Raw genomic sequence first — 16973 nt, 5'->3', positions numbered from 1 at the left:
CCTAATTTTAAATAAACGGTGAGTTCGGGAATAGCTACAGAATAGCTCATAGCCTAATGCCTACGGTCCCTGTAGAAACCCCCCCCCCCTTTTTCCCCTAGAAGCAATAGGCCTGCTATTGTGTTTCCCATGGGGTTCACATGCTGCAGGCTGGGCCCCAAAGCAGCGATGTTCAGAGATCGGACTATGGCCGTCTGATTGGATCATGAAGGCTCTAACCTCACGAATGGGTCCTATTCATACCTGGATGGGAGGGAGGGCCTGGATGAAGGAAATAGGTCCTTGGGGGTGGGACATTTGGAAGGTATGTCCTTCCCCTGATTCTTCGTCTCAGTGTCTCTGACTCCTGGTCCCCACGGGGTCAGCAGCTTGCTGCATGCTGCCCCACCCCCCCACCCGCTGCCATGATGTCACCCAAAGTCATGAAGCCAGGTTGACGAATGATTGAAGTCTCTGACAGTGTGAGCCAAATAGATCCATCCTTCATCCGAATTGCTTTTTGGGGATACGGGGTGGGGCTCAGGACAGGGTTTCTCTGTGCAGCCCTGGCTGGCTGCCCTGGAAGAGATTCACCTGCTCCTGACTCACAAGTGCTGGGATTAAAGGCGTGCACCACCACTGCCCGACCTGAATTGCTTCTTTCAGACAGTCCGTCACAGTGAGAAACTCTGGCTAACAAGGCTACTTCTAGACTGTTCCTTATAGGAGCTGCGGCAACTGCTCCTCCCCTTTAGCCTCCTCTGCTGCCGGGGAGGAGGCTGCCTGTGGTGAAGCAGGCGAGGGAAAGGCACTATTTCAGAGAAGGCAGGGCCATGAGGTGGAGGGAACTTAGAGTTTCTGACCTTAGGACTTTTCTGATCTATGTCGGAAATTGTATTGTTTGAGTTACAGTGATTTAGAGTCATTGGGTCTCTGATGCAAGCAGCTGAATCTACTATGTGTGTATATGTGGTGTTAGGGATGGAACCCAGCACCTTGTACATGCTAGGCAGGGGCTCTGCCACTGAGCCACGCCCTCACTCCTCACTGGAGGATTCTAGGCAGGGGCTCTACCACTAAGCCACGCCCTCACTCCTCACTGGAGGATTCTAGGCAGGGGCTGTACCACTGAGCCACGCCCTAGCCCCTCACTGGGGGACTCTAGGCAGGGGCTCTGCCACTGAGCCACGCCCCAGCCCCTCACTGGGGGACTCTAGGCAGAGGCTCTACAAAATGAGTGCTTTTATCTTTTCATTGTGAATTCTATAGGAGAGCTATGCAGTGAGTTTTTCTCCCAGCCCTTCACTGCTGATACCAACTATGCCTCTGAGATGCATATCCTCAGCCTTTGCTTTTCTTTTGCTTTGTCGTAAGTCAAGACCTCACCCTGTAGCCCAGGCTGGCCTCGAACTCACGGTATAGCCCAGGCTGGCCTCAAACTTGCAGTCCTCCTGCCTCAGCTTCTTGAATGCTGGGATTACTGGTGTGCACCATCACTGTGGTGTGCACCATCACTGTGGTTTTTTTGAGTTCACACTTTAGTTAACACCTTTGGTTCCCTACGGTTCGTTAACTGTGTGCTTCGGCTCATGGTAAGAAAGCATTTGCTCTGACCCCAAGTGACTCTGCCACACACCTCAGGATGGACAGTGCCAGTCAATGGCCCCCCACCCGTGCCCTTTGCCCTCCGTGTCAGAAGTCCTTACGGATGACGTCGTCTCCGAACTGATGCTGGGCGATGTGCTGGAAGAAGGTGGTGAGAACAGGCAGCAGAGCCACTGTGGTGTAGGTGAGGTTCTGGCCCACGCCCTTCACCTGCGTGCGTGCCTGGGACACCTTGCCTAGCCGAAGGTTCTCCACCATCTTCTCGATGTCCTCGGAGGCACTCTCGAAGAAGGAGCGCAGGCCCGCCTTTACAATCTCAGGGCCCGACTTCATCACCGTCCTAGGAGGGACGCAGAGCTGCAGCTGCAGGAGCAGAGCGTCCCCCTCTCCTCCCGGCTCCCCCATCCCCTCCTTCCATTCCGCTTGCTTCTCGAGACAATGTGTCACTATGTCACTCAGCCGGGGTTACAGAGAGTAGAGGACTGGGTTGGGGGACATGATTAAAGTGTGTGTGGGGACCCTCAAGCCATACCTGGCATCCAGGGAGCGTGCCAGGATGTGAAGACAGTTGACCACAGCTGGGGCATCCGTCCCTGGGAAAGGAATATGGGCCAAGATGAAGAAGGGGTCTCAAGGCCAGAACCTCCTACGGTCCATCCCAACCCTATCCTCTCTGACTCTGCTTTCTGGCTAGGTTCGTACTACGTCATACCTAACCCTCTTGAGCTTCCACAGCCACCCCCCGGGTGTTTCCCACCCCAGCACAGGCTGACCTCCTTTCCTTTCTCCCTCTCTTATCCTCTGTCTAGCCCTGACTTCTCAGGGCTGTCCCTGTGGCAGGCAGTGGCTGTATGGTTAACCTGCCCATCCCTAGGATGACCCAGTCTGCGATCAGAGGGAAAAACGTTACAAAATGCTGAGCCAGGAATTCTTTCTTCCAGGTGAAGTTGGGGATAAAGGAAGCAAGAGAGCTGGCAGAAAGGCTCAGAGGCAGGGCTACTTCTTACCGAAGAGGGACACTCGGTGGCGGACAAGAGCAGCAAGTTTACAGAAGAGGCTGAGGAAAGAGAAAGGGATGGAAGGACAAGGGAACAAGGAGTGAGACCAAGACAAAAGACAGTGGTGATGTCATCAGAGGAGACAGGAACCAAAGGACAGGGAGGGGACAGAGCACAGAGGGGGACAGCAGGCAGAGCAAGGGTAAAGAGATGGCCAAGTGTGACAGTTACATGAAAGGGCTGCAGGAATGGCTCAGTCTTAGAGTGATGACCTAGAATCCCCCAGTGAGGGGCTGGGGGCGTGGCTCAGTGGTAGAGCCCCTGCTTAGAATCCCCCAGTGAGGGGCTGGGGGCGTGGCTCAGTGGTAGAGCCCCTGCTTAGAATCCCCCAGTGAGGAACTTTGGTGTGGCTTAGTGGCTCATACATTTAAGATATGTAAAGTTCGGTTCTCAGCCCTGCAAGAAAACACTGCACAGCAGTAACTGGCCAGTAGAGGTGGCAGAGGAGAGGCAGTCTTTGCCAGAATGACTGGTTTGTTTCCACTTAAGTCCTAGGAGCATCTTTAGTCCCAGGGAAACTAGGACAGTTGGTCACTCTAGAACATCCCAAGGCAGAAACACCTATCAGAGCCCATGAGCCAAGGTCAGGAAGAAGATGCTTGGGACTTAAATGCTGTAAGGTTAGCTGTCACCGGCAGCTCACCTGGTGATCATTTCCTTCTCCTTGTTGGAGGCGTGGCCACCACTGCCCAGCACTTTGGCTGGTGTAGACAGGAAGTAGAGACAGTGATTGGTGAAATATTGGTTGATTAAAGGTAGCAGAATCTAGATGGGGAAGGAGAAGGGGGAGGGGCTGAGTCAGGGGTCCAGCAACTCTCCCAGACCACTGCCCCTCCAGGTTCTGAGCCCACCTCTCACCTTAGCAAAGAATTTAATCTCCTGTTCGTGTGGGGATTTCTCCACCCGTCCACTGCTGACCACAGCCTCTGTGGGGGAAGGGCAAGTAGGGGCCACTGTAGGTTTAAGCTGAGGGACACTGGGAGGGGGCAGAGTTAGGAAATATGACACGTCTTTAATCCCAGCACCTGGGAGGCAGAGCTCTGAGTTTGAGCCTGTCTACAGGCCAAGTTTCAGGACAGCCAGGGCTATACAGAGAGAAACCCTGTCTCCAAAAATCAAGCCAAACCAACCAAAAAATATTATCTTTTTCTTTCACACCTGCTCTGGTCACAGTCAAGCCTCCTGGGCTAGGTCCCTGCTCAGACCCCTTCTATGACTCCATCCCTGTGCAGAGGACAAACTCTTATCTCCCATCTAACCACAAAGCCCCACCCTTCTCACACTTTGAGACCTAGCAGGGTCCCTTCTGTCCCTCCCCCTCCAGCTTGAGACATGACGGGTGGTGGTTTCACAAGCTGTTTGCCAGGGACACCCTCCAGGTGTTCAAATTCCCCACCCCACCCCTCGTGTCCTGGCATAGATGTCTTCCTTGAAACCCTGCTTAAATGGCATCTGGGTCCACACCCCCAGCCCATCTTTCCCTGGTGACCTCTTCCCCCAACACTAGGCACTTCCTAGCACACTTGACTTAGTTATGTGTGATTCTGTCTGACTCCCAAACAGGGATGAAGAACCACCTTTGTCTTGCAGGGTCAGCCATAACTGATACTTAACAGATACTAGTTGAAGGAAGAGATGGGGAGGGAATTTTCCCTACCCAGGTGAGCAATAAATTCCTGGGAGATGTCCATCCAGCGCAGCAGCTGCTGCAGGAAGCCGAAGGCAAATCGTTTCTCAATGGAAGATGTGTCCAGTTCCATGTCCTTAAGACCCCTTCATGGAGAGGTAGAGACAGTCAGCTCAGACACAGGCCTTGCCCTATATCGCAGACCTTCCTGTTCGACCTGTGCACACTGCCCCCGCTTGCAGGTCCTTACTCCACCAGCCTCTTCCTCATCTCCGGTTGTTCTTGCTTCCCCATGCTTCTTCCCCTTGGCCTGATCAGCGCGCTGCCTTTAGCAAATCTGCTGGCCCTGACTTCCCTCTGTAGGCTATGCCCAGTAGAAGGTTCGCTTGCTGCCCTACTGATTTCCAGTCGACCCTTTAGTTTCCTTATGGCCCCGCCTCCGTCCCAAGTCCCGCCCCCAAGGCCTTTCTTCCGGCCCTGTCTGCAGCTGCTTCTGCCCAGGTTCATAGCTTCACGTGCCTGGTGACAGCATAGCCATTCATCTGCAGAAACTTCAGCAACTCCTGGGCCTTTTCCCGGTCCCGTGCCTTCTCCTTGGCCGTGAGCGTGTCATAGGGGACCAGCAGAGGATGGGACCCACCCCCTGGGGACGACAAAGATTAGAAATCAGGGGCCAGGGAAGACACAGGAGGCTCCTGCAGTTGAGTTAGCTGTACAACTGAAAAGATGCTAGCAATGCAAACATTGCTTTCCGATGCTGGTCCTCAGTGCAACGGAGCAGAGCCGGGAGAGTGATTAAGTAACACCGTGAAACCAGGACTCTAAGAAGGCGCGGAGACTGCGCGTGGGAGGTGGGGCGGGAGCGGGGAGGGGGGGAGGGGGGATACGGGTGCCTTCACCTTTGGCCTCCAGCTCTTGCTTCTTCTTTCGCCCCCACGTGTTGTGGTAATTTTCCGCCAGTTGTTCGGCCATGGCCTGGAAGTGGGATGCGGATAGTCAAGCACCAGGTTCAGACAGGCCTGAGCTTCCTAAGTAAAGGGGCCGTGACCTCACCTGCAGCTCCCGGGACAAGGTAACCACGCTGAGGTCTGGTGGCTGGGGATTGTAGCCTTCTCGGGGGTCATATGTCTGAGAGGATGAAAGAGAGGGGAATACGTATGGGACCGGTTAGGAAGCTCTGAGCCTTGCTCCAGATGCCTACCCTGAACCCATCCCTTAAGGCCCCGACTCTAAGCCACCCTTTTCCACTCTTTAGGTGGCTGTCCTTTCCAGGGTTGACATTTCTGCTCAGGACTACCCCCTTCTCCTCGCTCCGCCTCCCCGCTGTCAGGCCTCAGGGCAACCCCAGCCATCCAGCCCGCCCCTTTTCATAGTCCCTCCCACCACATTGGAGCCACCCTGCCCATTCCTGCCAGTCACTGTCTCCTCACAAGCTCACCTGGGCGGTTTGGGATATCTTTCTTGTCTTTTTCTTTTCTGTCTTTTCCTCCTCGCCTTCCCTGGCTTTCTCCACGGTCCATTCCCAGGCTATCATGGCCTTCAAGGACTCCTTGATGGGCCAGCGGTAAATCTCTTTGTCCTGGGGCAGACAGAGCACAGGGAGTTGGTGGGATGGGGCCAGAAAGAAAGCTTGATTTCACTCCCTCCAACCCCTGTCTCTGCAGGCTCCTGGCAGGAGAAACCCCACCAGGGGTGAGGTTAGAAGTGGGTCATCAGGATTGGAACCCAGGACTCTAACCTGCTCTCCAAACAAGTAACACACACGTGTTCCTAGCACATATTTTATAAGGGCCTCAGTGAAGTCTCACTGTCAAGGGCTCCTTCTAGAGAGGGGACTTGAGGATTCTGGAGAGGTCCAGGGGAAGCATCTAATCTTGAGAGAAGGCAAAATCTGTGACCAGACTATGAAGCTGTCTCAGTCCTCCCTGGACCTCCTAAATTCTGGAATTTCCTTCTGACCTCTGACATCAGGACCTAAAGTTTGGTCACCTTCTCTGAAAAGGTCTTGTAGGGTCTCAGCATGGGGTGGGTCTTCAATTCTTCATCAATGTTCTCACCATAAGACCAGTTGTTTTGAATCTAGAGGTGGAGGCCAGACAAGAGGTAGGAGAGAGTTGGGGACAGATACGAGGCAGGGGGACCCTGTAGGGCTCTCACAGATTTTGGCTGAGGCCTCTGGGAAGGTATGAGGCTCAGGGAAAGGAAGGTGGGTAGAGGTGGAGGGCCAGCGTTCACCTTGTCGAAGGCCCACTTCTCATGGGCATATTCTGCGAACTTGTTAATGAAGGAGTCCAGCTTCTCGGGGATGATGACACTGTTAGGAGAGACAGGGTCCTCAGGCATTGAGGTGGGGGTCTCCTCTCTCTCTGGAACCTTCCTAACCACCACTGTCTGTCCCCGACTCTCACTTGAGGGTCTCCACAGGCCGGGGATCAAAGTTGCCTTCAGCGTCCACTGTGGCTTTTTTCTCCGTCTTGGATGAGTATGAGGCGTCCACATAGTCAGGGGGCAGTGCCCCCGCAATGGCACAGAGACACGGCATGGCTATTCGGTAGAGTTCCGGGTCGTATTTCTGCGGGCGCCAGGGATGAAGGGGAGGATCATGCAGTCCCCAATCTACCCTCTAACCATCAGCTCCCCTCTCTGAACCCACAAGCTGCTGGTCACTCTCTCGGCAGCCCAAGCCTCACTTTGGTCTGTGTTGATTGTTTTTTAGAACGGGTCTCATGTAGCCTAGGCTATCCTCTAACTCGATATATAATCTAAGAATGACTGAATTCCTAATCCATCTGCTTCCGCCTCCCACCGAGATTACCGGTGTGTGCCACCAACCCGCCAGGGATTTCATCCCAGATCTCCAAGCTTGAACCCCCAAACCCTCCGCACACCCTCCTCTGAGATCCCATGGGTCCCCAGACCTTATGCGCTAGAGAATCAAAGATGCCCCAGAAGAGCTTGCGTGTGAGGTGCAGCTCTTCCTCAGAGGTGACCCCGAAGTTGGCCCAGCCCGTGGGGAGACAGTAGTACTTCCAGCAGCGTTCATAGTGGTTGGTAAGGAGCTGAAAGCAAGAGACACACAGAGGAGGCATCAGCAGATGGCAGGCATCAAAGGCCCCAGGAGGCAGAGGGTGTCAGTGCTTGCAGATGAGATGCTAACAAGGGAAGGAGGGTATGTTTATTAGCGAACGGGCAGTTTATTACGCAGAGTTGGTATTTTCAATGAGAGCCAGGGCAGGCATTAAACTACTGCTGGGTCTGTCTGCTGTTTTCACAGACATAGGCGAGCTAAGTCTCCTGGTAGAATTGTGTGCACACTAATGGGATGATCCGTGCTTATGCAAACCAGCACGTCAAACAGAAACATAGGCAGTGCCCCCATGCAAATATATGGTAATCAAAACGGCCTCCTCTATCCAATATGCAACTTAGAGTTGGGGCTAATTTAGGCATCTTATGCAAGACAGTCTAAGTTAGATGGGGTACCGCCTTATGCAAACTAGCATGCAAATGTTAAAGTAGGAGAGACAGTATGCAAATATTCGGAGTAGCTATGGTACTGTTGATTCAAATAAACGCACTCATTTGAATACTGGAAGGCTGGTGGTCTGGACATGCGAATAAGATGCTAATTAGGGAAAGTAGTGCGCCCATGAAAATATATGCTAATCGAGGCGGGGGCTGGCTCACTTAGTTAGGCAAATTAAACGGTAATTAGGGAATGACAGGCAGCGCCAATGACGAAGAGCGAATGGCACGGGAATCCGAGCCGGCGAATGAGGATGTTAATTGGTTTCCTCAGGGCTCGTCGTCCTCCAGCTCTGGTTAGCTGTGGTGGGCGTGGCTAATAACGAACGACCCCCACTGGTCCAGAGGCAGAGCCAGACTGTGGGCGAGCAAAGGACCGGCTCCCGCTGAGCACCGGCCGCACCTTGAGTGGCATCTTGGCGAACTCATTGAGAATGGGCACATCGAAGACCAGGCGTCGAAGCAGGTGCTGCAGCATGGACGGGCGGATATACCTGAGGAGGACGAGCCCAGAGAAGGCGGAGAACTCAACTTGAGGCTCGCCCTGGCGACCCCGCCCACTCCCTCCGCCGCCATCGGGCTCCTTCTCACCTGCACAGCGCCATGAGGCAGTCCTCGATGACGTCGCGCTGTGCTTTGGTGAGCGAGCGGCCCCGCGACAGTCGGTACACTGTGTGCAGCATGGAGTCCACCATGATGGCGCGGTGCTCGGTGCCCGCAAAGAGTGGCGCGCACTTGGTGATGAGCGGCAGCACAGCCAGGCACAGGTAGCGGTTCAGCGCCAGCGCCATCTCCGTGGTGCTGAAAGTAGCCTGCGGTGCAGGGGGAGACCATCAGATCCTCGCCTTTGCCTTGGTACCCAGGCTTCTAATCATTCTTTCTCCTCAATCTCACTCCTCCACATCTCTCCCCATCTGCACAGGATCTCATGTAGCCCAGGCTGGCCTAGACTCTTCTGCCTCTGCTTTCCAAGTGCCGAGATTACAGGCATGCCCAGCTTTTTTGTTACGTCAGGTGTTTGTTTTGATAAATAAAACCTCTCGTTGTGTAAATAAATTTGGCTGGCCTAGAACTTGACGTGTGATCAGCCTGCTTCTGCCTCCTGATTGCCTAAAGGACAGCATCCCCACACCTAACTTCACTTTTTCTTTCTTTCTTTCTTTCTTTTTTCTTTCTTTCTTTTTCCTTTTTTTTTTTTTTTTTTTTTTTTTTGAGACAAGGTTTGGACTGTAGAGCTCTGTCTTCTCTCTCTGATGCTAGGCAGAAGGTGTACCACTACACCCAGCCAGTGCTTTCTTGTAACTGAAGGTAGTGGGGATTCCCGCTCACCTTTTTTATGGGTTTTGGCTTCTATCACAAAGATGGGGGATCAGGACATGCATGCAGCCCCCTAGTTCTGCAGATGTGGCCTCTCCGCCTATTAGATGTTTGGGGATGCTCACCGTGTCTAGTGAGGCAGCTGCCCTCATGTCAGGAAGGAAGCCCACGTCCAGCACATGCAGCAAGAAGTCCTGGTTCTCAATGCCGTACACTCGGTCCAGGAAAAGCACCATGGATGCCTTGTGGTCAGGTACAAAGGATGCAGACATCTTGGGCTGAACCAGTGCACCATCTACAGGCAAGGACGATGGGGTATGAGCATGTGCCCCTTTGCCCAGCATCACACCGCCTCAACAGTTCCGGTTCCCCCACCTACCTTTGCCCAGGGTGGGGATCTGCAGTGGGAGGCTGATGATGCCCACAAGGTCATCCAAGGGCACAAGGGACCGAAGGATGGCACGGATCCTCAGGGCCTCACCCTTACCGGCTTGAATCAGCTGACAGTGAGGAATAGGCATGTCATCAGACGATGGCGCCCCATCTGGGACTTGTTCTATTCCAAACATTCCTGACTCACTGATGGTAAAACAAGCCTCCTTTGTGTATACATCTTGTATGCATTGTGTGCATGTGTATATGTGGAGGTGCATATGTGTGCGTATGTATATGTGTGCATGTGTTTATGTGTGCATATGCCCATAGGTACAGTTGCCCAATACCCCCACATGAAGGCCAGAGGTTGGTTAGCTTCAGGTGTCTTTCTCCATTGCTCTTCCTTGCTTGAGACATTGTTTCTTTTTTCAGGTGGAGGTGTTTTATTTTGTTTTGAGACAGGATCTCTCTGTTACATAGCCCTGGCTGGCCTGGAACTTACAGAGATCCACCTGCCTCTACCTTTTGAGTGTTGGGATTAAAGGCCTCCACACCCGTGCCTGGCTGTTTGATTTACTAGGGGGCGCGCATGCTATGGTGTACATATGAAGGTGGGAACACAGCCAATGGGATTTGGTTCTCTCCTTCCTCCACCGGTTATGAAATCAAGTCACCAGGCTTGGTGACAGGCGCCTTCACACACTCAACCAGTGGCCCCTTGTTTGCTAACGATTTATTTTTATTTTATGGACACTGGTATTTTGACTGCATATGTCAGTGTAAGGGTGTGTCAGATCTGCAGAAACAGTGATTACAGATGGTTGTGAGCTGCCACGTGGGTGTTGGGAACTGAACTCAGGTCCTCTGGAAGAGCAGCCAATGCTCTTAACCACGGAGCCGTCTCTCCAGCCCACACCCTTGTTTATTTGTTTTTGTTTTTGTTTTTCCTTTGAGGCAACTTCTCACATAGCCCAGGCTGGGTTTCATGTTCCACCACACACAGCTATAAGATAGGGTCCTGTCATGTACCCTGGGCTGGCCACAGACTCTCGGTACTCCTGCCTCTACAGTGCTGTGATCACAGGTGTGTGTGTGTGTGTGTGTGTGTGTGTGTGTGTCAGGGTGCAGTGTGGCACCATTCCTGGCTCAGCTCTCCTCGAAGGATCCCTAATGTACCTTTCCCATCCCTATCATGAGTCCTTTGGCTGCTCACATTTTGTCTTTTTCCTCTACTGGGCTCCGTGGGATTGGGACCTGAGGGTGTCTTGGTCACGAGTGTGTGCCCAGCCTCACTTAGCCCAGGACCACACCCAAGTGAGTCATTATGAATGCTGAGGTTGAAGGCTGGGCATGCGCACCCATCCCCTCCCAGTCCGCCTTGACCTCCCAGGGCTTACATGCATCTCAGGTGCACAGCGTCCCAGCAGGTCAATCAAGGCAGCATAGAAGGACATGATGGCGTGTCCCAGGTGTACCCGGTTTTCTTCAGGGGGCTCCTCACCAAAGCTGTAGAGGAGAAGGTGGTGAGGAGAATCCGGGGACATGGTAATGGTGGTTACCGTCCTGGGAAAGGAACAGAGACTCACTGCTCACGTCGACGGTCTCTGCGGACACCCGGCCCATCCCGTGCAGGGTCCTCGGAGATACGGATGGCCTCTTCGATGGCAGCCAGCAGACCTGAGCCACCCTCACCCCTCAGGGCAGGTCCAAAGCACTCGGGCTTTCGGATCAACAGTCGCACTACCACGTTAGCGTTCTCTTCCACGCTCTCACCTGGCACCCAGAAAGTTCAGGAGAGCTCACGGGGCACCCCCATGCAACCCCAGAACCCAACATACTCAAGAATAACGTCAGTCAGTCCCTGCTGATCTGCAAGTCCACTTAAAGGGATTCCCTGCCTCACCGTTGACAAAGACGGCAAAGCGCAGGAAGTCCAGGTATCGTTCTCCCCCACAGGGATTCCATCCGATGTCAGGATAGCCTTTGGCCAGGAGCATGGGGCAGCTTTGTAAGCCACACCCTGCCAGGTATGACACAACCTGCAATGTGGAAACGAAGCTTACTCCAAGACCACTCTCCTCACACGCTTCCGGCTTCTGGAGCCCCTCAGCCGTATACACCTGCAGATCTTCAGCGAGCTACGCCTGGTCCTATCTGCCTCATCCCCAACCTTCCTGAGCATCTTATCTGCCCCCCACCCACCTCTTCCTTCCCCTGCCCAACATTGGTTCTGTCTTACTTGCAATAACCCCCAGCCTCCTTGCCATGACATGATCTCCATGACGTCATCTCTCACCACTCAGCCCCCACTGCTTCTGTCCCAGCCATTTTGGGCATTCTGCTGCTCCAAGGCCTCTGACCTGCTCCCCCCGCCCCCGAGGTCTATCCAGCTGCTCAGATCCTTCTTAACTTTATTCAAACGTCACTTTCTCCACAGGGAGTTCTTTAACCAGTCCCCCCCCCTCTCTCTCAACAAGGTCTTTCTATACAGCCTCGCAGAACTCACTATAAATATCAGGCTGGCTTCAGACTCACAGACTCCTTATAAATGCTTATAAATCATAATTGCATATTCCCTGAACATACTAAGTGACAGAGGTCAGAAGAAGCCCTCTCTTTCCTGGGCCACCCAACATGGAGAGGAACCACTGACTAGTGGCGGGACTCCAAAGGACCTGTAGCCCTACACCTCCGTGACAACCAAAGACACCCGGCTGGGGCGTGTAGCCCATAAATCTGCTCCCAGGCCCTCTTGCACAGAGTACAGGAGCCACTTGTGCTCAGAGCCAGCAGGCGCCCACACAGTTGGGCGTGGCCAGGCCTCCTCCAGCCACACCTTTTCCAGGTCTTGCTCTTGTAATGCTAAGGCCAGTTCGTTGTTGTCAATGACAGAAGCGGCTGCCACATCCAGGGGCGTGGAGCCCTGCATGCCTGTGGGGACAAAGAGTAGTTAGAGTCCCTCATTCTTATTCATTTTTCTTTAACTCTTTAAGTGTGTGTACGTGTGTGTGTGTGTGCACGCTCGAGAGAGTGTGTGTGTGTGTGTGTGTATGTGTGTGTGTGTGTGTGTGTGTGTGTGTGTATGTGTGTGTGTGTGTGTGTGTGTGTGTGTGTGTGAAGGTGAACATGGAAGCCAGAAGATGTGGGTTGATGTTAAGGTGATTGGATATATGATTGGACAGTGGAGAGGTAGGCGGCGAAAAGGCTAGGAAAACAGAAGAGGCAGAATTGGGAGGGAGGAGATTCCGGGAGAAACGGAAATGGAGGCAGATGCGAATGTTTCTCTCGGCGGCTCTCTTCTTGAATAAAGTTGTAATGGGTGTTTTAATAACGGATGGAGTTGTACGAATTCGTTTGACTTATAAAAGTTAGCCAGTGATACCCATTGGAGTAGAGGACTTTGGTGTGTTCTTTGGTGTGCCTACTTAATTGAGTTCAAAGGGTGTAGCGGCGGAATGCGCAAAGCCCGCCACAGAGTTAGGATGTGTGTGTGTCTAAGGCTTGGCAACAACACGCCAAGAGGAAGTGAGTGGAAACGACACGCGGGGGCGGTTGAATCCACCCGCCGTGTGGAGAGGGCGGCTTGCAGACCGTGTGACAGAGTCCGTGTGCTTGGCTCCACACTGGGGAGCAGTGGCTCCCGTGGAGTGAGACCACGGGGCTGATAGCAACAGAATCATCTTACTATTTATTCCAGCAAGAGGACACCAGGTCCTTTAGGGCTGGAGGTGGCTGGAGAGTCCATTAAGTGGGAGCTGGGATACAAACTCTGGTCTAGAGCAATAAGCACTCCTAACCACTGAGCAATCTCTCCAGCCTCTCCCAACTCTTCCTCTGGTGCCGCTTCCTCTGGGAAGCCCTTCCTGACCATCCCTTTTTCAAAACAGGCTAAGTGCCTCCACTGGTCTGTGATTTCTGCATCCCAGATCTCGGGGCTGATATCCGAGACTGAGCTTTATTCCTCGGCTGCTCAGTGAGCCTGTGGGTCAGTCAAGGTTGTCTGAGCCACTGTGTCCCAGTTTTGGGGTTCGTGCTGTTGTTGAGACAGAATCTCACGTAGCCCAGGCTGGCCTCCCACTTGTTATGTGGCTGAGGATAACTGTCTAGACCCTGGGATTTCTCACCCAGGCCAATGCCACTGTTCTCCAGCAGGTAGCTCAGGTGGTCAAACATAGAACGCTGGTTCTGCCGGCTGATTCGGCAGAAGTAGCAGAGGAAGCGACAGCAGCTTGTCACCATCTTGGGGAAGCGGATCTCCTGCAGGGAAGAAACAGGGAGGATCAGTGGTGAGTGCCTGCACTGCGTCACTCCCCCCCCCCCCACTGAGCCAACACACCCATCCAGGCCCCTCACCTTTGACTCTCCGCCCCCAAGGACATTCACCATGACCTCCATGACAGTTTCATGCATACCCAGCGCTCTCATCAGGTTTGGGTGTTGGTAGAAGACTTTGTTATTCATGATGTTCCTGTGAACAGAAAAAAATGTGTGGGGTTAGTGCAGCCTCGGGGCGGGGCGCACATCCAAGGAGATTCACGGTCACCATGGTGATAACCGTCTGCACTCTCTATGGGCCTTTTGTGGATCTAAATTCACGCATTCTTTTTTGTTTTTTCTTTGTTTCGTTTAAGTTAGGCTTTGAGACAAGGTCTCACTCTGGTACCCCAGGCTAGCCTGAAACTACGTAGCCCAGGATGGCTTAGAATTCCCCTCCCTTTCCGGACTTGAGGACAGGTATGAGCTACCACCTGAGTCTTTGAAGAGCCATTCTCACATCCCCTCTGGGAGGCAGGAGTTATAATTGTGGGATTTCACAGACACAGAAAATGAGTTCTTTGCCGTTCTGCTCCACAGTGAAGGCCGTGCACACAGTAGGAGCTTAAACGGCTGAGTTACATTCAGTGCTCAATCCTATTATAATTTAACATGATTCAAAACAAGGTTTTAAAATTTTGAACCTTGGTCTTCTGGAAGAGCAGTAGCTGCTTTTAACTACAGAACCAACCTCTCTCCTGTGCCCCCCCCCTTTGTATTTATTTGTGTATCTGTGGGGGAGGTACATGCATCCCACAGGAAATTTGTTGGAGTTGCTTCTCTCCTTCCACCTGGGGATAGAACTCTGGTCTTCAGGCTTCTCGGCAATCACCTTTACCCACTGAACCATCTCACCAGCCCAATTATTAATATTTGTTATTATTCTGAGACAGGGTCTCACTATGTATCCCAGGCTGGTCTAAAACTTCGTACGTAGCCCACGATGGCCTGAAACGCAAGATCCTCCTACCTCAGCTTCCTGAGGGCTAAGATGACAGACCTGAGATGACACCCCAAATTTGCTAGCTTGTTGCTATGAGCACAGGTCCCCGAAGCCCCATGGCCTCTCTGCAGGGGAGACATGGCTGTTCCCTCTGTTACAGCAGAGGACTTTAAGCTCAGAAACAGCAGATGTGCCAAGAGTCACAGTGACCAAGAGCTTCCGAGGGAGGTTAACCATTAGGACAAAGGAACACGGTGGGAAGGAAGGACAGTACGGCAGCCAGGCCACAGGGGGGCGCTCTCACCCAATGCTCTGGATCATGAGGTTCTCCTCCTGGGGACCCATCTGCACAATAAGCAGGGAGCGTATCTGGCCCAAGCACTCCAGCAGGCTCATGGTGTCCTCCACGGAGGACAGAGAGATTGTGTAGGCGCGGGGCAGGGCACGCAGCAACTCGCCGAGCCCATCGTACTGCCGGTGCAGGAGGCTGAACATGGCGCGGACCAGCTCCGGGCTCTGAACGAAATCCTCCTGGGCCCAGCGCACCACCGTGTGGGACACCAGCTCCTGCAAGGACTCTGGGGAAAGGTCGGAACACGAGGTTGCGTCTCTGAACCAGAGGAGGGGGAAACCCTTCTTGGTCACCACCTGCTCTGTCTCCCACCTGCCACAAGCACATGGATTCAAATAAAATTTCTACTGTTCCCCCAAAACTCCCTTCTTTCCCTGGCTTCTACACACACACACACACACACACACACACACACACACACACACACACACACAAAATGGGCAGGCTGTAGTGGCTTACATCATTAATCCCAGCACTCAGGAGGCAGAGGCAGGAGGATTTCTGTGAGTTTGAGGCCAGCCTAGTTTACTTTGCAAGTCCCAGGTCTACATGAGATCTCCTCTCAAATTAAAACAAACACCCCCCCCAAAAAAAACCCAAAACAAACAAAAACAAAAAGCCAATCCTCTCCAAATGCAAAACCCAACCCTTCCTAAAAGAAAACCAAAAAAACCAAACCAAGCCAAACCAAATAAATGTTACAAGATCAAACTTCTACCAACATTAGAGACTCTGTCCCGGGCACACACAGTTTGTGACCCCCCCAACACTGACCACGCCTTTCTAATCCCTCCCAGGGTAATTATCTCGGTTTGAGAGCGTCTGAAAACAAGGATGGGGAGGGCACAGAAGCCACCACGGTCTTGTACATTCAGCCACCTTCCCAGGCACCACCATCTCCCCCAGTTCTTGCTCTCCTGTTCCCGTTTGTCTAGGGCACCCTCACAGGAGCACGCTGCAGAGAGACCCGCCCTGACACCCCCAGTCCTCACGGGGTTTGTGCTCCTCAGCTGCTGGCTCCTCCTCAGGATTCTCCTCTTTCTTCTTCACCAGCCGCACTTTCTCCAAGAGGCTCATGAGGCGGCTGCCCAGAGTGCTCTCTTCCTCTGGTTCCTCCTCCTCTCCCTCCAGCTGGATTCCTGAAGGTGGTTAAGACAGCATGGGATGCCACTCTTGTGACTGCTTATTCATCTACTCATTCATTCATCCATTCACTCACTCACTCATTCACTCACTCACTCACTCACTCACTCATTCATTCATTCATTCATTCACTCATTCATTAATTTATCCATCCCAGCAGCTGTCCCTTTCTCACTCAGGCATACTCTCTGGGAAGCTCTCCTCCTCCTCCTCCTCCTCCTCCTATGCCTGCGTGTGTACTGACTTAGCCATTCTATAAAAGATAATTCCTCGTCCTGGTCCCACCTCCCACGTGACAGGATGGCTGGCATGTGCTGACACCGTGACCACGCTTGTTTTCATCCATTTGGGGGGGGGGGAAATTGTTGATTTTTTTGGAGACAGGATCATGTTGATCAGACTTGCTCTCAACTAGTTACGTAACCCAGGCTAGACTCAAACTTGAGGCGATCCCCCTGCTGCAGCCTCCTGAGTAGGAAGAGTACAGATGTGAACCACCATTCCCAGAAGCGTGCGTCTTCCAAATCAACTCTCGAGAATATATCCAAAGGACAGAGAAGAAGATCAAAGAAAGTGTCAAATGAATTAAAAGACAGTATGCCTGCTCATGGAAGATCCATCAGAGAACTGTTTATTATTATTATTATTATTATTATTATTATTATTATTATTATTATTATTATTATTATTATGTGCGTGTGCATGTTTTGAGACAGGGTCTCAGTGGCTTGGAAC

General features: G+C 52.7%; 1 protein-coding gene across 4 annotated transcripts in view; it reads right to left on the bottom strand.

The window, feature by feature from the left end:
- Window positions 1–16973, bottom strand: part of RYR1 (ryanodine receptor 1) — a 120606-nt gene that overhangs the window by 62049 nt on the left and 41584 nt on the right. For all 4 annotated transcript variants that reach the window (XM_080908926.1, XM_080908928.1, XM_080908927.1 and 1 more), the window contains exons 38-63: window positions 16088–16234; window positions 15048–15321; window positions 13840–13954; window positions 13611–13743; window positions 12323–12417; window positions 11390–11525; window positions 11073–11259; window positions 10884–10992; window positions 9491–9611; window positions 9237–9406; window positions 8386–8606; window positions 8198–8288; window positions 7188–7328; window positions 6678–6841; window positions 6505–6583; window positions 6259–6348; window positions 5708–5848; window positions 5323–5397; window positions 5169–5244; window positions 4789–4912; window positions 4300–4415; window positions 3501–3568; window positions 3286–3407; window positions 2592–2641; window positions 2117–2177; window positions 1686–1924 (exon numbers count right to left, since the gene is read on the bottom strand). In XM_080908926.1, coding sequence (XP_080765052.1) covers window positions 1686–1924; window positions 2117–2177; window positions 2592–2641; window positions 3286–3407; window positions 3501–3568; window positions 4300–4415; window positions 4789–4912; window positions 5169–5244; window positions 5323–5397; window positions 5708–5848; window positions 6259–6348; window positions 6505–6583; window positions 6678–6841; window positions 7188–7328; window positions 8198–8288; window positions 8386–8606; window positions 9237–9406; window positions 9491–9611; window positions 10884–10992; window positions 11073–11259; window positions 11390–11525; window positions 12323–12417; window positions 13611–13743; window positions 13840–13954; window positions 15048–15321; window positions 16088–16234 — 3345 coding nt within the window. The remainder of the gene's footprint in view (window positions 1–1685; window positions 1925–2116; window positions 2178–2591; window positions 2642–3285; window positions 3408–3500; window positions 3569–4299; window positions 4416–4788; window positions 4913–5168; window positions 5245–5322; window positions 5398–5707; window positions 5849–6258; window positions 6349–6504; window positions 6584–6677; window positions 6842–7187; window positions 7329–8197; window positions 8289–8385; window positions 8607–9236; window positions 9407–9490; window positions 9612–10883; window positions 10993–11072; window positions 11260–11389; window positions 11526–12322; window positions 12418–13610; window positions 13744–13839; window positions 13955–15047; window positions 15322–16087; window positions 16235–16973) is intronic.

Source organism: Micromys minutus (assembly GCF_963924665.1).
Source record: "Micromys minutus genome assembly, chromosome: 32".
Taxonomy (NCBI): Eukaryota; Metazoa; Chordata; class Mammalia; order Rodentia; family Muridae; genus Micromys; species Micromys minutus.
Note: the sequence above shows the minus strand (reverse complement) of the source record. Positions and strands in the feature narration are given on the sequence as shown.